The 21,773-nt window shown below is 44.6% G+C and overlaps 1 protein-coding gene across 1 annotated transcript in view; it reads right to left on the bottom strand.

Moving 5' to 3' along the window:
• Nucleotides 1-565: 565 nt before the first annotated feature.
• Nucleotides 566-21,773, bottom strand: part of LOC134792311 (zinc finger SWIM domain-containing protein 8 homolog) — a 42,617-nt gene continuing 21,409 nt past the window's right edge. The window contains exons 18-34 of the mRNA XM_063763580.1: nt 21,357-21,515; nt 19,140-19,270; nt 18,311-18,478; nt 17,856-17,968; nt 17,242-17,339; nt 16,267-16,444; nt 14,480-14,679; nt 13,631-13,861; nt 13,463-13,573; nt 13,295-13,405; nt 13,127-13,237; nt 12,959-13,069; nt 12,791-12,901; nt 12,295-12,536; nt 11,723-11,956; nt 8,279-8,428; nt 566-7,297 (exon numbers count right to left, since the gene is read on the bottom strand). Of these exons, the coding sequence (XP_063619650.1) occupies nt 7,231-7,297; nt 8,279-8,428; nt 11,723-11,956; nt 12,295-12,536; nt 12,791-12,901; nt 12,959-13,069; nt 13,127-13,237; nt 13,295-13,405; nt 13,463-13,573; nt 13,631-13,861; nt 14,480-14,679; nt 16,267-16,444; nt 17,242-17,339; nt 17,856-17,968; nt 18,311-18,478; nt 19,140-19,270; nt 21,357-21,515 (2,526 nt within the window). The 3' untranslated portion in view covers nt 566-7,230. The remainder of the gene's footprint in view (nt 7,298-8,278; nt 8,429-11,722; nt 11,957-12,294; nt 12,537-12,790; nt 12,902-12,958; nt 13,070-13,126; nt 13,238-13,294; nt 13,406-13,462; nt 13,574-13,630; nt 13,862-14,479; nt 14,680-16,266; nt 16,445-17,241; nt 17,340-17,855; nt 17,969-18,310; nt 18,479-19,139; nt 19,271-21,356; nt 21,516-21,773) is intronic.

Genomic DNA, 21,773 nt, shown 5'->3' with positions numbered 1-21,773 from the left:
AGACAAAACATCCTCCAGACTTAGCATAGTCGCGCTACCCCCTCTGCCACGCATACGGTAATTTTACTCCATGTTCGAGTCGAAAGTGTCTTTGTGTGACGTCCGTGTCTTTGAACGGACCAATCACTCGGTCTAGAGGATTCCTAGTCTATGCCTCAGACTGACGGCGTACGTAGCGTCACATTGTATGGGAAACTAAAATTATTTATATCCTCCTAAGGCCCAAGCCCCAAGGTAGGACACCTATAGTACCTACTTAATCATTTCGATGAAATTTAAACCATATTAAAATTGGAATAGAGTTGCAATTGCTTTGTTTCGTTCAATTTTCAAACAAAACAAAATCAACTCTTATCCTTGCATTATAGGTTCAAATTTTAGTAGCAAATTTTGGATTTTTCTTTTGTATCGCTATGCTATGGGCCTATGGAGGCTATAGAACCTGACACTGTTCTCAGCGTTCAGACCCAAACCCCCTGGGTTTCTACGAATGCCCAAATACGCAAAACTGATAGTAACCGAAGGGTTGCCGATGGACTCATGCAATTGCTGTAAATAAAACACATTTGTCTTAAATATAGAATAAGTATATTGAATAATTAAATAATGTTACTTCAATAAAAGACTTATTATAATATGTGTAATCGTAAAAGTAATAAAAATTATGTAGAGGTCAAAATATTTCGAGTTTTGAGTTGAAACATACATTTTATAATAGTGGGGAGATATTGCGTAGGTAGAATACCGAATGTTAAAAAAGTGCGGGGTGCGAGTGGGCGAGTGAGCGAGTACTCGCTACTTGCCACTTGTCATCACAAAGAGTTGGACCGCCCGCCTCGCAACCCGGAGCAGTGACTTGTGATCACGTCACACCAGAAATCGTGCAAAACAGTCTATCATTTAACTATTAATATTAACTATACCTTTATAATTACAACCATTTGCGACAACGGAGCAAAATGTCTAGTGCTATATAGATATATAATTTTTAAATATAAATGTATGGGCACTTCTATTATATGCAGGATGTCATAAAACAATGTGAGGAGTAAACGAGGAGTATTAATTTTAAACACGGGTGAATGGAGGGTTGTTTTCAGACATCCTGGACATATATTTTTAATAAGGACTCCACATTCGACTACTTCACAAGGTGCTTGTCAGTCTTACGTCCTGCAAGAGTCGACGGTTGTCGCGCGGAACACCGCGCACCGGCAGCGGCACACGCTATTTGCCAACAAATCATGCGTCTTGCAATTGTGAGCATAAATATGTATCTTACACCAAACAATTTAAATTATGATAACAATTCACTGTACCAACGTGTAATCGAAATGACAACGAATGTGTATGCGACATGAAACTAAAAAAAATATCATTATATAAATTTATTACGTACTCTAATAAGTAGTCACTCGAACTGTAATGGTTACATATTTTAATAGGCGGAGACACCACACTTACAAAGTGTATAATTAAACTACAAATCCAGATGTATAAAATAATTATGCATCGTCGATTTGGACTAACAGACTTGCTATACTGTATAATAACTAACCGACTGTGATGTGACGTAGTGTTCAACGTGCATTGCCATGAGTATTACGGGACAGGACAACTTATAATCCGCTAAACACGACCAACTCAATAAATTCACTCAACCTGCGTACGCTCGACATATTCTAGTGCCGTTATTATAAACGGCTGCGAAGGATTTACGAAGGAGTCATACAATATATCACCTCGCATGCGCTACCTTGATAAATTCGAAGAGAATATTGACTCTTGTACCGAGTTAACGCGCGCGAGTGATCTCTCGCTAGATGCAGAAGAGTAAGTTGCTGAATTTGCTCTATTATGATTAGGCACTGGCGGCTTCACGCCTTCGAACGACTATTATGATGAAACTTTTGTTCTATCGCTGTATGTCCAATCCGCTTTACTACGCGCTACGATAAACATGAACCTAACAAACTTGATATTGAAATTCAGCCAAATATGTTGCCATGGCATCGACGAAACTATATCGAGTAGGTAGAAAATTATAGAACACGTCGTGCATAATATTTAAATTAAGCAAAGTCCAACTGATATGTAACGTTGATTGATAACCGGCAAACAAAACAAACCACAATACGAAACCTCGCCGACTTGCTAAATTGGGCGAATTACAAGTTACAGACTATGAACATGCATTAAACGACTAATTAAAATATGCTCATACTAACGCACTATATTTACCAAACTAACGATATATTTATCTTTTTTTTTATATGCTTCAAAGTGTAAAAATAGTTCTTTGAGACATAATGTCGAAGCACTTTTAATGCCATTATGGAGAAAGAAAAAGTGATCTCCAGAGAAATTACACCAGTGCCCTGTTTATCAAAAGCTTGTAACTTGTAATACAAGCGGATGTCACTTTTTGACAGCTTTTGTTAGAAAGGGACTTTCACTTGTATTACAAGTTACAAGATTTTGATAAACGGGCCCCAGATAATGTTAATAATGCCCAAAGAGCACAATATATTTAAATTCTGCAATATTTGAATATAAATATAAGTATATTTATGAGTTTAATAGGAAGATGATGCAAAACAAAGCCTACGCTCATTCAGATTCGCAAATAAATTATGGACGGCGAGTTATTATGACAAATTTAATTACGAAGGACTATGAACACTTTATTCGTATGTTACAGACGTGCGATGGATGCGAGCGTCGGTAGGGGAATGCCTCGCGAACCTCACTGTAGCTCACACCTACGTGAATGCAGGGTCGACGTCAAAGATATGTTTACACTTTTGCCCCTTACTCCTTTGTAATAAGGCGAAAAATGTAAACATATCTTTGACGTCGACTGTACCTAATCAAACAATCATCTGTCAATTATTATTATGAATTTCAACCCGTGTTATTACGAACGCCCTCTAGATATCCAATACTGCTACCGGTCGAGCCGGTCGAACTGGAAGCGCAGAGGGTATCCCCGCGACGCACACAACCCAAAGTGCATTATTAACGACTCAGAGATTGCAAACTATTGCGCTAAATGTTCAAGTATTCTACACCCAAACACTGAATACTGGAAGTTGTATATCTATAAATCCCTTTACATTTTTTTTTCCTTTAATACGATAAAAGATTCAGCTGGCGTAGCAATTTTCGAATGATTTTCCAACGTCATTTTATACTAACTAGCATCCTAAAATTTACTATCTACTGAATGTTGAAGACATCCATACTTTTAATGAATGCACATAAACATCTAATTTTATAAAGATATTGAACTAAAACTACGCAACGCGGGGCCGGCAACAAATATATCATTCCAATGTAAGATCGCGGATAAATGTCATTGCTGACGAATTTTTGAGGGAAACTGATGAAACATTTGCCTATATTTTAGGGTGGTATTCCATTTGTCCAATATCTTTGTCTAATGTGTATTGCGTCTCACATTTTGCTCAATGAGAGAGTGAGACGTAATTACATTGGACAAGAAATCGGACAGGTGGAATACCACGCTTATGTATTTACTCTAAATGGCTTGGCTATTGATGATATCTATATTCATAAACAGTGCACTTCTCCACATTTAAAACTACACGAATCAAGTTTTTTACCACTAATTTCAATATCGATTTATTACGAGTAGGTAGCTTGTGGGCATATTCATTCAAAATTGTACCATAACTGGGTAGCAGTCGTCAAATATTAGTGTTCGACGAAACCGGATTTTTTTGCCGAAACCGAAACTTCATTTATACTTGAATGTATGGAATTGTTTTTGACAGAAGTTAAAGATATTATTGGCCGAATATCTGAAAGTTAGATGCTTTGTTCAACTAAGTACACTTAGGGCTCATTTAGACGATGCGACAACTCGCATACGAGTTTCATTACATTGCGGTTTTTGATCGGTCCGTTGAATTTGACGTAACCAACAGTCCGCAATGTAACTAAAATCGCATGCGAGTTCGCGCGCCGTCTAAATCAGCTTAAGTTGGGCCTAAACGTACAACCAAATGAAAATGCCCGTGTATCGTACGGAGCCCCCGCCATTCGGGCGAGGCGCGTAATGAATGAGTATCCCGACCACGATCGACTGATGTCAAGGCACAATGGGTTGCTCTAATGTCGTATAAATTAGGCACGATTACTCCCGAGCTGCGAGCTACGAATCCGAATTAATTTCAGCTGTCTGAACGGCCGTCTAATCTGGAACTCGAAACCACGTGTAGAGTGACGTCCAATAGCATCAAGGAAGTTACGTAGGTATACCTATTTTTCTAGATTGTACTTAAGGTACATGATGCAAATTCAACATTAAAGACAATTATGTAACATTAACATACATACCTACTCTTATAATAAGCTATAACGGATTCCTACTTAGATTTTGAAATGAGTTACCTACCACTTGGCTTCTATAAATAGAATTTGAATCTAAGTGAATTCGACACTTTTATTTGTATTTTCACGCGTCACATTAATATTTTGTTCGTGATTGTATAAAATGTAAAAATCGTATTATTAAAAATACCCAATGCTAAATAAAAGTAGCAAAACATTTAATACCTACGAGCGGTATACCTATTCCTTACAATAGAAGTGCTATGCCATATAAAATACGCTTATAAAATGATATATTAATATTGCTTTTTAAACTTGGAAGAACGTATGGAATTATCAATTTTGTATGACCAAAAGGCATGTATAATTTCGGCGTCTAACATAGGAATGATGCTAGCTCAAGTCAGGTTGAATTTGTCTGCCAATCTGTTGCCGGCGCGTCAGACTATACATTATATATTTCAAAGGCTCCAAGATGCTACTCTGCATATAATATTATAATAATATGTGTAAATAAAGTTATTATAGAATCGACCACACGTCTACCTTATTTCACCAAGACGCTAGTACTTTACATCCATGAAACTGCAAATTTCGACAAGAGAATATCAAAAATAGTGAATCGACGGGCGTCTTCTACATTCTGTCTAATATCTTGTAGTCTAATGACACTATTAGGTCACTTGAAACATCTTAAGCCAATTACCAAATATAATATGGACTATTGTTATCAATTTTGAATTCTTTACACTTCGTCAATACAGTAAGATATTCAGATAAACAAAATGTCCAAAACAATATAAGGAGTGTCAAAAATCTTATAATCTAAACTGACAGTTTTGCTCCAACAAAGTCTTGCACTCACAATATTAAGTAAAAGTACAAATAAATACGCTAAACCGAGTAAAGAAGGACAATCATTTTCTTTACGGTACTTACACACGTGATGGAGATCTTTGTAACAAACGCCTCTGCAGTAAGTGCAGCCGTCACACGGCGCGGTGGACAACTAGCCATAAATGGTTATAGGACCTCAACACAATTTAAAAATTGATTTACTTATTGAAACTTATGGACGTAATGTAAACCACAAAAACATCACAACAAAATAATGTTTTGTGCGAAATTTAAATATATATTAGATATTTACTTTGGAGTAAGGTACCACCACGCCGGCGTATTTAACTAAAAATTAAATGTTAATCAAACCACAGACTATGCAAAAACATAAGAAAAGTAAGTCAAAACAACTGCATTTGATTAACATTTGTCGTGAAAGAGTTTCTCATTTAATGCCTTTCGCGTACATTCGCAACGAGGAGACGTTTATAGGCAGAAGGCACTAAAATCAAACCAGCATCTTAAACTATTATAAAAAGATACTAAATGAGCTAAAGCGTTGAAGCTTCACTGGTTCACCAATGATATTTCCTCAAAACCATTGACTAGTTAACAGGGGGCGTTGCCAAGACCACAATCGTGAATTGGTAACGCGAAAAAGTAAGTAATGTATGGAAATGTTCACGTAATTTTTCGTTAGCATCAGTTGACCCGATTTTTTTTGAGATTAGCGTTAACGATTGTCGCCTTGGCTACGCGTACAGTTCAGTTTACCAAGACTATAATTAACGTTAAACATAAAAGGAAGTCGAAATAAGCAAATCATGTGTATATAAAATAGTGCAATGTATAAATAAATTGTTGTCACAATACATTGGAAATAATAAATCGAGATGTAATTATTACATTGCAAGATATATAAATAAGTTTGAATATAACAAAGTAAATGTTGCTAAACTCCTTAGTTGATAGAAAGGCGACTCTCGAACACATGAACGACTGTCTTAGCCGCAAATTCCGACAGAGCTCAGGTAACAACCGAATCTCAGACTATTTATGCACAACCTTCAAATGAGCTTGAATCAACTTTGAAGTATAACAAATGAAACTGAAGATAATTTACGCGATTCCTACAAATTATTTACAAATTGAGATCTAATTTTTGACTACTCGAGATGGATAATCGTCACACAAGTCCACACTATCATTGAGGACTCATTAAGTATTTAGGCATGAATATTATAAGATGCAGGAGTTAGCAACATTTTTGATTATCGATACAACTGTTCTGAGATCGATTACCCTCTAATGAGTTATTATGCTACTACTAATAGAGGTGTTGCCTCAAATCGAGTCGAAAAGCGTGTATTATTTGTAATGGAGATGCGTATAAATAGTGCACGCAACGCGGCCACGTCAGAAATAATAGGGTAAAATCTAAAGTCATGCTACGTCCCACGTTTATATGCTTGACTAGTAAATCTATCTCAAACAATCAATATTATGTTATGAAGTATACACGTATGGTTGACGTCAAAGATATATTTACACTTTTACATCTTATTCTATTGAAATAAGACGAGAAATATATGCATATGTTTGGCGTCTTTCAAGCATAATACGCGGAGACACACGCGTAACAATGTTGTTAGAATTAGGTACCTATTAGTTAGTTTTTAATCAGCAGAATTAGGTACTAGTTGGTTTAATGGTGGTTCTATTTTGTTGATACATATGCTCTATGTAAATTTACTCATCGACAATGTCTGCATGGGGACGTAACACAACGTACACAAAATGAATAAAAACCCTAGCGGTTATCTAACTCGTTACGATTACAAATGTGCCGAACTGTCATATAAAACTCACAAATAAGCGACGATCGGTGAGCGAGAAACGACTCTATTACAAATAACACAAGGTGTAATATTAGAGAGTGTGCAATTGATAGAGGAGCCGGTATCGCGGCCATCGCCTGTATTGTGACAGTTTGCGCGCGGTATACCGCACCAGACAAACTATCGGCTGCCGGCGTCATTTGCCGTTCGTCTGGAGAGCGGCGTTCAGTTGGGTCCAGAGGTCCTTCTTGCACGATTTGGATCTGGAAATGGGTTCACGTTTGCATATGGTCCTGCGGTGCATCGATACAAGTCAGTTTGTATACCAAATATCAAATAATAGTAGGTACAATTTTAGTTTAAAGCTAAAGTAAAGGTTTTCGTTTTTAAGAGAAATATATGTATGTATAAACTCTTTATTGTACAAAACACAAAACACAAATTAATATGATAAGGGGCATAGTCCGTATAAGCTAAATTTGCACCGACTTGAACATAACAAAGTGAGGAGTGTCATTATAAACGTCAACATCTAAGATATCCCTATATAATAAGACACTAGCGTCTTTTGAGCGTCGGTGTGTAATCAGGCGGCCTAGCCAAGGTGACGATCGCTTGCGCTTCGCCATCGAATAGCTTTGTGTCTCTCTATTCCATATTAGTGTGACAGTGACAGTTGCGTTTCGTTCGCTACGGAGCGTTAGCGATGGGCATGTTGTCTACGGGGCCTTTGCTATGGTAAATGGTACCGCTGCGCAGTTGCGCCAACGTTGCGTCGACCAGCAGCCATAGAGTTTACTAGACGCTGACGCTTGGGAGACGCTAGTGCAGGATCTCTGTAAGTCCTCTAAGATGCACATCCCTGTTGGATGAGCGACCTGAAAGAGTATGTCAAGTTACCTCCGCAGCGAGGCGAGCCACTCCTTGAACTGCGTGTTGCCCTCCGGCGTGAGCTGGAAGGCGGTGCGCGCCGACAGCACGATGCTCACGAACTCCTCGTACTCCACCGGCGTCAGGTGGTACAGCTTCTGGTGTATGCACTGGATGTACCTGAGGGAGTATATCAAGTTACCTCCGCAGCGAGGCGAGCCACTCCTTGAACTGCGTGTTGCCCTCCGGCGTGAGCTGGAAGGCGGTGCGCGCCGACAGCACGATGCTCACGAACTCCCCGTACTCCACCGGCGTCAGGTGGTACAGCTTCTGGTGTATGCACTGGATGTACCTGAGAGAGTATATCAAGTTACCTCCGCAGCGAGGCGAGCCACTCCTTGAACTGCGTGTTGCCCTCCGGCGTGAGCTGGAAGGCGGTGCGCGCCGACAGCACGATGCTCACGAACTCCTCGTACTCCACCGGCGTTAGGTGGTACAGCTTCTGGTGTATGCACTGGATGTACCTGAGAGAAAATGTGCCATATAAGCAGAGATAGACAAAAAGAGACAAAAAGCTATCGTAATTTTCCTAATTATGAAAAAATAAAGTATCGCACTAAATACTTTTTTGAATAAAAAACCTCTGGTTCACCGCCAAGGCATCAATCACTCTAGGTACACTACGTCAGACCGAGAGGTCCGTTGCCTATTGCACATTAACATACTTTTAGGTTGGCATTTCTGTACAGTTGTTTAAAAAAACTATATACATACCTCGGGTGTGAAAAGGGATTTCCAGTCTCATATCCCTATCCGATCTCGCTACGCCGGGCAGTTTACAGCTACTCGGCCGACAATTCCTTATTTCCCACCCTCTGTATTAACCATTTGACTGCCAATGACGTCAACTGAAGCGCGCGACTACAGCCCTTCGTGTATTATGACAAGGTTCACGATAATGCGCCGCGCACGTTAGGCGTGGCGTTCAAAGGGTTAACAGAGTACTAGCAGTACTCACATCTGCTGACACTTCTGCACCAGCGGCGCGAGCGTGCCGCGCAGGTGCTGCATGAGCAGGTGGTGCGGCCCGCCGCGCGCCAGCCAGTGCGCCGACTCCACGCACAGCTCGTACAGCACGAACGGCGACACCACCGAGTTCACCGCGCACACGCAGAACTGTTCCTAGTACTCACATCTGCTGACACTTCTGCACCAGCGGCGCGAGCGTGCCGCGCAGGTGCTGCATGAGCAGGTGGTGCGGCCCGCCGCGCGCCAGCCAGTGCGCCGACTCCACGCACAGCTCGTACAGCACGAACGGCGACACCACCGAGTTCACCGCGCACACGCAGAACTGTTCCTAGTACTCACATCTGCTGACACTTCTGCACCAGCGGCGCGAGCGTGCCGCGCAGGTGCTGCATGAGCAGGTGGTGCGGCCCGCCGCGCGCCAGCCAGTGCGCCGACTCCACGCACAGCTCGTACAGCACGAACGGCGACACCACCGAGTTCACCGCGCACACGCAGAACTGTTCCTAGTACTCACATCTGCTGACACTTCTGCACCAGCGGCGCGAGCGTGCCGCGCAGGTGCTGCATGAGCAGGTGGTGCGGCCCTCCGCGCGCCAGCCAGTGCGCCGACTCCACGCACAGCTCGTACAGCACGAACGGCGACACCACCGAGTTCACCGCGCACACGCAGAACTGTTCCTAGTACTCACATCTGCTGACACTTCTGCACCAGCGGCGCGAGCGTGCCGCGCAGGTGCTGCATGAGCAGGTGGTGCGGCCCGCCGCGCGCCAGCCAGTGCGCCGACTCCACGCACAGCTCGTACAGCACGAACGGCGACACCACCGAGTTCACCGCGCACACGCAGAACTGTTCCTAGTACTCACATCTGCTGACACTTCTGCACCAGCGGCGCGAGCGTGCCGCGCAGGTGCTGCATGAGCAGGTGGTGCGGCCCTCCGCGCGCCAGCCAGTGCGCCGACTCCACGCACAGCTCGTACAGCACGAACGGCGACACCACCGAGTTCACCGCGCACACGCAGAACTGTTCCTAGTACTCACATCTGCTGACACTTCTGCACCAGCGGCGCGAGCGTGCCGCGCAGGTGCTGCATGAGCAGGTGGTGCGGCCCTCCGCGCGCCAGCCAGTGCGCCGACTCCACGCACAGCTCGTACAGCACGAACGGCGACACCACCGAGTTCACCGCGCACACGCAGAACTGTTCCTAGTACTCACATCTGCTGACACTTCTGCACCAGCGGCGCGAGCGTGCCGCGCAGGTGCTGCATGAGCAGGTGGTGCGGCCCTCCGCGCGCCAGCCAGTGCGCCGACTCCACGCACAGCTCGTACAGCACGAACGGCGACACCACCGAGTTCACCGCGCACACGCAGAACTGTTCCTAGTACTCACATCTGCTGACACTTCTGCACCAGCGGCGCGAGCGTGCCGCGCAGGTGCTGCATGAGCAGGTGGTGCGGCCCGCCGCGCGCCAGCCAGTGCGCCGACTCCACGCACAGCTCGTACAGCACGAACGGCGACACCACCGAGTTCACCGCGCACACGCAGAACTGTTCCTAGTACTCACATCTGCTGACACTTCTGCACCAGCGGCGCGAGCGTGCCGCGCAGGTGCTGCATGAGCAGGTGGTGCGGCCCTCCGCGCGCCAGCCAGTGCGCCGACTCCACGCACAGCTCGTACAGCACGAACGGCGACACCACCGAGTTCACCGCGCACACGCAGAACTGTTCCTAGTACTCACATCTGCTGACACTTCTGCACCAGCGGCGCGAGCGTGCCGCGCAGGTGCTGCATGAGCAGGTGGTGCGGCCCGCCGCGCGCCAGCCAGTGCGCCGACTCCACGCACAGCTCGTACAGCACGAACGGCGACACCACCGAGTTCACCGCGCACACGCAGAACTGTTCCTAGTACTCACATCTGCTGACACTTCTGCACCAGCGGCGCGAGCGTGCCGCGCAGGTGCTGCATGAGCAGGTGGTGCGGCCCGCCGCGCGCCAGCCAGTGCGCCGACTCCACGCACAGCTCGTACAGCACGAACGGCGACACCACCGAGTTCACCGCGCACACGCAGAACTGTTCCTAGTACTCACATCTGCTGACACTTCTGCACCAGCGGCGCGAGCGTGCCGCGCAGGTGCTGCATGAGCAGGTGGTGCGGCCCTCCGCGCGCCAGCCAGTGCGCCGACTCCACGCACAGCTCGTACAGCACGAACGGCGACACCACCGAGTTCACCGCGCACACGCAGAACTGTTCCTAGTACTCACATCTGCTGACACTTCTGCACCAGCGGCGCGAGCGTGCCGCGCAGGTGCTGCATGAGCAGGTGGTGCGGCCCTCCGCGCGCCAGCCAGTGCGCCGACTCCACGCACAGCTCGTACAGCACGAACGGCGACACCACCGAGTTCACCGCGCACACGCAGAACTGTTCCTAGTACTCACATCTGCTGACACTTCTGCACCAGCGGCGCGAGCGTGCCGCGCAGGTGCTGCATGAGCAGGTGGTGCGGCCCGCCGCGCGCCAGCCAGTGCGCCGACTCCACGCACAGCTCGTACAGCACGAACGGCGACACCACCGAGTTCACCGCGCACACGCAGAACTGTTCCTAGTACTCACATCTGCTGACACTTCTGCACCAGCGGCGCGAGCGTGCCGCGCAGGTGCTGCATGAGCAGGTGGTGCGGCCCTCCGCGCGCCAGCCAGTGCGCCGACTCCACGCACAGCTCGTACAGCACGAACGGCGACACCACCGAGTTCACCGCGCACACGCAGAACTGTTCCTAGTACTCACATCTGCTGACACTTCTGCACCAGCGGCGCGAGCGTGCCGCGCAGGTGCTGCATGAGCAGGTGGTGCGGCCCTCCGCGCGCCAGCCAGTGCGCCGACTCCACGCACAGCTCGTACAGCACGAACGGCGACACCACCGAGTTCACCGCGCACACGCAGAACTGGTGCAGGTACTGCGCGCCGAGCCGCTTCGAGATGCGGAGGAGCCACTTCACGTGCTCGCCGTACGGTGGGTTCCTGGTTCAATTAAATGTATATTATTCGATTTATTAACACATGGAAATTCAAAAATGTGTGAAATAGAATAGAGCGAGTATAGTGCTGGACGGTGTTCACGTAAAACAAATGCGAGCGGCCTTAGTGCACGCTGCTCAAATCCCTTTAAACATAACACTATGCTGCATGAATCGCCGACCGCTATTGTTCTGCGGACGATCGTCAATATCATCATTCACTCGCTACGCTCGCAGCTATTTAACCTTTCTTGTAGCATACGTCATTTTTGAGTTGTTGGATTCGATTGTCCGGGAGCCGGTTCCAGCCACTTCAAGGGCTATAAAGACGAAAATACTAACCTGCCGAACTTGTTCTGCGGACGATCGTCGTGCACCCGCCTCGCCTGCGTCTCTAACGCCAGCATGCCGACGCGGTAGGCGGCGAGCAGCCGCCGTAGCTGTGCTTGAGGTAGCGGCGGTGCTACGGGCGCGGGTAGAGGCGCGGCTACGCCGACGCCGCCGTGCCCGGCTACGGGGCCGACGCCTGCTACGCCCGCTACGCCGGGTATTGAGGGCAGCGGAGGGGGGATGGGTGCGCCGTGCTGCAATGTAATATGGAATTAGAATTATGGATATCGTTGGAATTCCAACTGAACTAAATTATATATAACGGTGTTTTAATGGGGCTTCAAAGAAAAGTTGCACATTGCAATAATAAACTCACGATAACCGGCCGCGGCGTGTGTTGAGATAACTGCGCATACGGGTAATTTGACGTATGTGGTGCGTGCGCCGGTAACAGGGCCGGCAGTTGTGTCGGTAGCGGGGCTATGGAGGCAGGGCGTGTTATACTTACGTTGACATTAACCGGCAGCGGCGGCGGGTGCTGCGGTATCTGCGCGTGTTGCGGTAACTGCGCATGCTGCTGATGCGGCTGGTGTGACGTGTGCGGTGCGTGCGCCGGTAACTGGGCCGGCATTTACGTCAGTAGCGGGCCTATGGTGGCAGGGCGTGTTATACTCACGTTGACATTAACCGGCAGCGGCGGCGGGTGCTGCGGTATCTGCGCGTGTTGCGGTAACTGCGCATGCTGCTGATGCGGCTGGTGTGACGTGTGCGGTGCGTGCGCCGGTAACTGGGCCGGCATTTACGTCAGTAGCGGGCCTATGGTGGCAGGGCGTGTTATACTCACGTTGACATTAACCGGCAGCGGCGGCGGGTGCTGCGGTATCTGCGCGTGTTGCGGTAACTGCGCATGCTGCTGATGCGGCTGGTGTGACGTGTGCGGTGCGTGCGCCGGTAACTGGGCCGGCATTTACGTCAGTAGCGGGCCTATGGTGGCAGGGCGTGTTATACTCACGTTGACATTAACCGGCAGCGGCGGCGGGTGCTGCGGTATCTGCGCGTGTTGCGGTAACTGCGCATGCTGCTGATGCGGCTGGTGTGACGTGTGCGGTGCGTGCGCCGGTAACTGGGCCGGCATTTACGTCGGTAGCGGGCCTATGGTGGCAGGGCGTGTTATACTCACGTTGACATTAACCGGCAGCGGCGGCGGGTGCTGCGGTATCTGCGCGTGTTGCGGTAACTGCGCATGCTGCTGATGCGGCTGGTGTGACGTGTGCGGTGCGTGCGCCGGTAACTGGGCCGGCATTTACGTCGGTAGCGGGCCTATGGTGGCAGGGCGTGTTATACTCACGTTGACATTAACCGGCAGCGGCGGCGGGTGCTGCGGTATCTGCGCGTGTTGCGGTAACTGCGCATGCTGCTGATGCGGCTGGTGTGACGCGTGCGGTGCGTGCGCCGGTAACTGGGCGGGCATTTGCGTCGGTAGCGGCGCGAGGGGAGCGTGCGGGACGAGGCCGCGCACGAAGTATGGAGGGAGCGCGTATTGGCCGCTCACGGCGTGTGGCGGTGGCGCGCCGCCGTACTGCGGAAATAAATAATTGGATCATTTATTGCATGTCACATCGGCAACGGCACAGCAATATAAGAGCTCTTTCCCACTGACGTCCAGTTTTTTGCGGGTACGGTTTTCTGCAGGATCCAGTTTTCTTTAGTTGCGTGCAGTATCCCAAAAACAGAACGCTTGTGTGAACGTTACTATATTAGCATGTATGAAGCATTAAATATTACAATTACCTATAAATTAAACCGCTTCAGCCTTTATGAGGCAGTGAATGTATTTCCTACGATCATTTTGAATTTTATCCTAAAGTGATAGGGTTCAAGTTATCGTAATTACTGATACCCTTACGCCGGTTAAAGGGTTAACTAAACCAAATATTATAACATTATAAGCATTTCTTATTATATTTTTCGATAAATAATTATTTCACACTAAAAGTGTACCTTGAATTTTGGGTCGTGCATTTAGGTTTTGTTATCGTGTCGAACGAGTCCGGAACAACAAACTCACTTTTAAAAAAAGGCAATAAAGCTCGTTCTATCGAGTTCCAAATACCAAGTCCATGAATCCGAGCCCAGAGGCTCTGAATTTTTCAGGCCGTGCGTTACAGTCGTTTTGAACGGACACAGCAAGACTCACCTGTAGCTGGTAGATGGGCGGGTAGGGGTGGTAGGTGAAGGGGTAGGGCAGCGGGTAGGGCACGGGCACGTGCACGGGCGGCACGGCGCGGTACTGCGGCTCCTCTAGCAGCGGCTCCGTGTCCTCGTTCGCTTGACGGAGGTAGAGCTCGTGCCAGTAGCGGGCCACGGTGTATAGGACTTCGGGGTAGACTCCGCCGCCTGTGGGGTAAACATGATTACTCATTTATAAGTAATTATTTTACAGTAAGTCAGGTTTTTTCAAAATTGTTACAATTCTACGAGTTTTGGGTCCTGAAAACTCTTAGACATGACAAATAGTTTACTTTTGGATATCATTGCCTGAGAACTACCTATTATTCTAATTGTATACGATACCCATTTAACCCATTGCTCTGCTTGAGACCGGGCGTACTATTATTTAGTCAAGAGCCGGTGCAGAGTCGCCCGCGCTGCTATTTACATATGTCATTAAAGTTAAAATGTTTTTATCTAATAAAGCGCGCCCTAACTAGGGCTTGCAATTCGAATATTCGACCTGTTTTGATATTCGAATATTCGGCCGCTCAGGTTTCGAATATTCGAATATTTTTTATTACTAGGTAAAATCTATTTTCATCCGTTATAGTTACAGTTTCTGTGTATTTTGCCGGGTATTAACAGTGAATGAGGAACCGTAGGTACCCAAAGGTACCCAAATGCGAAGGAAATAATGTTTTTACTGTATTCCTCTCAATAGGCTTCATGAATACAGTTAAACCTAAGAACCTAACTCAATTTCAAAGGAAACGAAATCAAAAAGTATGTTTTATTACGGTGCGGCTAATGCTTTTTCTAGGTACAAGTAACTTTACGTAAGTTTTAAGATAAAGGGTCATTTTGTTTTTTGAGAAGAAGCGTACCTTAAGCGAATATTCGAAGTCTAAACCTTGCCCTTTATCGCAATTCACAAATTTGATCATACCAAACCTACCGAACTATGCACCTTTAGCTAACGAATAATCCACCCCGTAGTCAGCCAACTTTTTCCCTTAAATATTCCAATACCAATTATATAACTTATTATATAACAGCCGACCATTAGGAATCAAAACTAAACTTGCCAAGACTAATAAAGTCAATAAAGATTCAAAATACAATGGAATTAAAGGCCATTTTACAGGCTTCTTAACGACAAGAAGTTAATTTAAATCAGAAAATGATTAGTGATTACCTCCTAAAATGTTTTCTCTCTTACATACGTGTTTGGATGGTTAAAGTTATATTAATTCACGCAACGACGCATTTATAATAAAAAGTTTTATCAAGAAATATTGAAAATGTCTAATTTTTGCGTTTTAGGTACTTACTTGCTTTTATAAACGTGGGTATTTCAGAGTAGGATGATAAAATCTAGTCAATAAGTGGATTTCTGCAAAATATCATTAATTTTAGCAATATGTGAAAAAAGCTTTTGAATAAAACGATAATAAACCGATTTTTCGTTCCTTTTCTTATTTTTTTAAAATATTCGAATAATTATTCGAATATTCGAATATCTCGTCAGAAAAAGTCGAATATTCGAATACCTGAAAGTTTCGAATATTTGCAAGCCCTAGCCCTAACCCGGTTGACGTAAATAGTGCAAAGTTCTCAAAATTAAAGTATTATTTAACTTGTAATTGCATGATGAGAAATTGTGTGTTATTTTAAGTATATTACAAATGTAAGTGTTACTTGCATCCCCAGATAAACGAATACGTAAATTTGCATCATTATTTTTAATAGCGAATAGAAATGCGTACAAACCTTTAGCGGCCGCCTCGACGGTCAAACACGCCCGTTCCAACATCGCGTCGCTCTGTTCTTTACACTGCAACACGGCGCGTTGTATTTCGTTATAGTTGAGCGCGTGTGCGTGCGGTAACACAGACAAGGCTAGTTCTGCCGCGGCTCGCACTGTGTGCACGTCCCGGCCCGATGATGCCTATAACAAAATTTAAAAGATGACATAATAAAAATAAGATGTGGAATATTGAACGAAGTTAGTTACGAATGCTATTCTGAGCATCTGGATTGGTTTCGTTTTATAATAAAGCTTTGATAACCAATTTTTGTCGTTTAGATTCCGGTCAAAACCCGGTACCTTTAATAACCGATTAACCGTGCAGGCGTGCACATTGGGAGATCTTGCGCGGTGAAAGATATGCCACCTTGCGGCACAATTAGGGATTGATGACTTGCCATTGACAATTAAGCAGGAACTATTATTTTGACTACTATTTAGGGTTCTCAAGGGTCGGCAACGCTTAAGTGGCTCCTGTGATGTTGCTTATGTCCATGGGCGACGATGATCGCTTCCCATCAGGCGGCTCGTCTGCTCGTTTGCTGACTATTACATTTAAAAAAAAAGGAACTACGTTCTACACTTCACACACGCTTCATATGTGGAATACCATCCTAAGATAAAAAGGTGAGATGGATAAAAAAAATAGTGTCATAAGATCATATCATATGTAAACCGACTGTACTCGTATGCTCCTAAGGCCCAAGGTCCTACCTATAGTACTTATTCAGTTGGATGAAATTTAAATCATATTCAATTGGAACAGAGTCGTATTTCTTTAGTTTCGTTCAATTTTCAAACAAAACCAAAATCAACTTTATTCCCTGCACTAAAGGTTCAAACTTCAATGGCAAATTCTGAATTTTTCATTTGTATGGCTGGGCCTTAGAAAGGTATAGCTCAAGTATGGAATAGAATAGTTTTCACATGAATATTACCTTATCAGCAATACCCGCAGCTTCGGGCGGCGTCAAATGTCCCTCCCAAGCGTCAATCAAGAACAGAATCGCGGGCGCTCCGATGTCCATTGCTTGACCTGAAAATAAACGAAAGATTTAATGCCGGTTTCATCATAGCCTGGTTTGACCTCTCTATTAAATCGAGCTAACAATTAATACTGCGTGAAACAGATTACATATTTTTCTACTTTCAGTCTTTTGGTATCGCGGTAGGCCTAAGAAGCGCTGGCTGGATGTCGTGACAGCTAGCGGACATGGAAGAGAACAATCTCACTCCTGAGGATGCCGAAGACCGGGCAAAGTGGAGAAGATTGAGCAGGAAAGCGGACCCCGGTGCTAGGCCGGGAAAACGCTAGGTTGAAGAAGAAGAAGTCTTTTGGTATCACAAATCAAAATAGGTAATTAATACAATTTTTTTTTCATAATTATATGGTTAACAACGCCAACATTATCGCTGTCTCGGAATCCGAAAGTTCCAACCATGTCACTAATCTTTAGGTGTAGAGGTTTTATTATATGACCCCGAAAGCTGAAGACGCTATTTCAAACTCAGCTTCAGTTGCTTTTTTTTTCTTGACACATTTATATAATACCTGTGATCCAGCTGACGTGCGAGGAGTATGTGCGGCTTAACCAGTTTGCGCTGACGCAGTTGTGAAGCCCCAGCGCGTACAGCCCGAGTTGGAACGCCGCCATGTGCAAACCTCTGCAAATATACACGTTACAATAAACGACAATAAACGAACTGTAGTCTTCATCATTGTTCAAAATCCACGAGCAAAGTTCAGTTTATCTACTGCCGCGGAAAAGCAATCCAAAATTCGATCTACATAATAACTTAGTCAATATCAAAGCATTTTTCACGAAATAGAGACAGAGAGAGAATGAAGAGACACTTCCTCAAAATGTGTCTAAAAACTTAGACGTATGAAAGGCCCGGGAAATTGATCCAATCCTACATTATAATGTTGATCTGTTGAGATGGCAACATAAGAAGAGAGATCTCTTTGGCATACCTACTCTTATTTTCAACTAATTGCTATATTACCGGTGTGGCCCATGGTGTTCCCGCGCACAGGAGGTCTGCGTGAAGAGGCTGGTAGAAGAGGACCCCCCAGCCTTGAAGAGAACGGACTTGGCCAACTCGAACATGAAGTGTGCTGACGCCTCCGAGGGCTGGTTAGGCACTGACGGGTACACCCTTTTGCCTTTGTATCTGTTAGGAAAAAAATATTCAGATTTAGCATGACATAAGTTATTAATGATGTTACTTGATTAGATGGATCAGATACGTATTTGAATCGTTGCAATAGCTCAAATTTTTTAGCATCCAAATGGCAATTTTTCTTTGTCCTATCAATAATATACAAAATCACTTACAAAACCCGCCACCACTTCTTAATCTTTATTTGGTACTACGAGTATTCTCTACTCCATCCACCTCCTCAACACTAACGTACGATTCACGTCAAACTGCTGAATTCGGGACGCAACTCACTAGTATCAAATGAATTTGAACCTTCCGTACATGAATCTAGTATATAACTGGATCTGGCATGATAGGTGGGGGGAAGGGACCGAACAGGATAGTCTTATGTATCCTTTAGTAGGAGTAGCAGCGAAAGAGCTATTATTGTTTGTCCTTGTCACCGTCTCACATTTTATTTGTTCCCCACCGTAAATTTAGTATGGATTATGGTGCGCAACAAATAAATTCAACCAATCATAGTGTCGCATTGCGTATGTTTCGTCCCTCACGGAGGCACGCGTATACCACTTCTATAGGATCCTACCTTCCATGCTTCCGTATAATATGCCACCAGTGCTTGCGTGCGTATTGAATGTAACTACCTGCATTGCAGGTTCAATTCACATACCTAGAATCCTTCGGCCTGGCGAGCGTCTGATGCGGAGGTTGCTGGTGTGGCGGCGGGTGCGCGGGCGGACTCGCGCCGCCCTCCGACACCACCAGTCGCTCCATTTCGGCAACCAGCTGGCACTGTACCTGCTGTACAATACGACTTATTGGGGAAACTTGTATTCGAGGTCAATAGAAATGGCCAAAGATGGAAAGTATGCGTTGATTGACTGTTAAGAAGAATGTTACATCAATGTTTTATAGTCTACTTTAGATTAGATAACTTACAACTGATTAACGTAATGCCACACCAAAACCTTTTGGGATGATGGGCTCATTTAGCACTAATTCGATCCCCTCATGTTGATTTTGGTGAATCGACTATTTGATGGCATCAAAAAACAGTTATTGAGTTTATTCTATGTTTTTACATCTTGGGCCAATTCAATCATACTGAACAGGAGGCTACTTGCATTGATGTTAAAGATAGAGTGCTTCAAAATTAATTGCATTCTCCGTTCATTGCCTTTGTAATCTACGCGCATAATATTACTTTTTATTTAGAATAGCATGTGGACTTGAAGATAATAGTGGATCAGATCTCAATTAGTTTTTTCTCGTGAGCGTATATTTTATGCAGTAATTGGTCTATCTTGTAGTAACAACGCAAGTAGCTTAATATAATAACAGAATTCGACATTGACCAACAATTAGCCGCATCCAAATTTTGATATTTTTTATCGCCAATCACAAAGTCCGACGAACAAAACAATATAACAACTGATCTACTTTGCATTATCTTAGCCTTACCCGAGACATACAAAGGAATACTAAAACGCGTAAATTAGTACAAAGCATAGCGTAAATATATTAGTCCATACTATTTGATAGCTAAAGTAGATTGCGATGTAGGACGCCGCATTGTACATGTTTGCCAAAAAACGAATACGTTGGGCACTATTAGATTGTCAAAAACTAACGCTTGACAACGTAGAAATGGCCTAAGAATAAACACAGAATAAAGTATACGATTTATAGAGCAAATCCCTCTAAGTGTGTCTTTTTCTTTTTAAAATTAGACAATATATTGTCTATGTTTATCAGTCTCACACTATATGTAAATTGAATTCATTATTAAGACCGCCTGTTGTCTGTCTCTACATTTAATCAATTGTTTCTTACAATTTTTTGTCATTTATTTTACTTTTACAAGTGGCAATTCAAATTCGTATTCTTACTATTTGTATATTTTTACTGAGGTGTGCCAATATTGAGTATTCTATCTATCTATTAACTTTAAGATGGTAGCTGAACCTATGGTAGAATAAAGGCTTTTTTTTTTATTTCTTTTTTGTTATTCCTGAAACCCAAACTCTGGCAGCTATTCATCAGTGGAACTCTGAGTGGGAGGTCAGCAAATTGTTTACAAAATAACTACAATTTGTATAATTTATAAAGTCAATAGCTTGGGTAATATTTTGCACTACCCTACGCTTTGTATTCCTTTGCCTGTTCCTGGTAACACTAAGGGTAACAAACATGTCAAACAATAGTTACATTAATGTCTCGCATGAGAATAACACCAAAACAGATCAATTGCTTAACATTATGTACCTGTTGCGGCGCGTACGAGTACGTCATCTTTCTCAACTGATTGAACTGTTATAGAAAAATATATGTAGTTTAAAACAATTTTAAATTATACGGGAAAAATATGTTAGTACATTCACGAACTGTTTGTACATGGTTAGTTTTGCATGCATGTGTCCTTAAGTTCGTTTTTATATTATTGAAACAGGGCTGGTCTGGATTGGACCATCATAACACACGGAACACCATTCCAAAAAAAGCTTATTTTGGTATATTTGTGGTAATAATTAACATATCATGTTAATAGAGTTAGTTACAAAGCTAAAATCCAACAAAAATATGACATTTTAAATGAATTATCTTGTCCAAGAAACCTTTTTATTTATTTCACCAACTAAACTTACTTTACATCGGTATAAGGTAGGGCAGGCACATTTAGTGTTCTAATGTTTTTTTTTTTTTAAGTAAACGGAAGTTAACTAAATAAATACACAATATAGGAGGGAAGACAGCATAAAACGGAGCGCTTTTACGCGAACTCATTACTTAGTCAGCGTATCTACTGTAGCGTCTAAGAGGACGTCCGACCATAACATACACGCATTTTTGGTCTAGGTCGGGTGGCTATGTCTGCTGCTTCACTTACCTGCGGTGGCGGCTGTGGCTGCGCCGCGGCGGGGTGCGGGTGGGGGTGGGGGTGCTGGTGCGGGTGCTGGTCGCGGTAGGCGGCCAGGCGCGGGTTGTTGGTGTAGTACACGCTCACCATCGGGCCCTTCGTTAGCTGGTGGATGTCGCGGTCCAGCAGCTGCCAACAGATATACACATTATTATAACGCAACATTAGGGGTCATCCATTATTAAAGGAGGAGCTTCCTAATCCCACAACCCTAGACAGAATGTCATGGCGCAGAAAAAATAGAAGAGCCGACCCCACCTAATGTGGGAATGAGCAAAGAAGAAGGGGTCATCCATTCATTACATCACACAAAATCTAGATTTTTAGACCCTCCCTCCCCCCTTATCACTCTTTTTCATAGGAAAGAGATAGGTATTTAATACGTCC

This window comes from Cydia splendana, chromosome 7, assembly GCF_910591565.1.
Source record: "Cydia splendana chromosome 7, ilCydSple1.2, whole genome shotgun sequence".
NCBI lineage: Eukaryota > Metazoa > Arthropoda > Insecta > Lepidoptera > Tortricidae > Cydia > Cydia splendana.
This window is presented reverse-complemented; position numbering and strand designations above follow the sequence as displayed.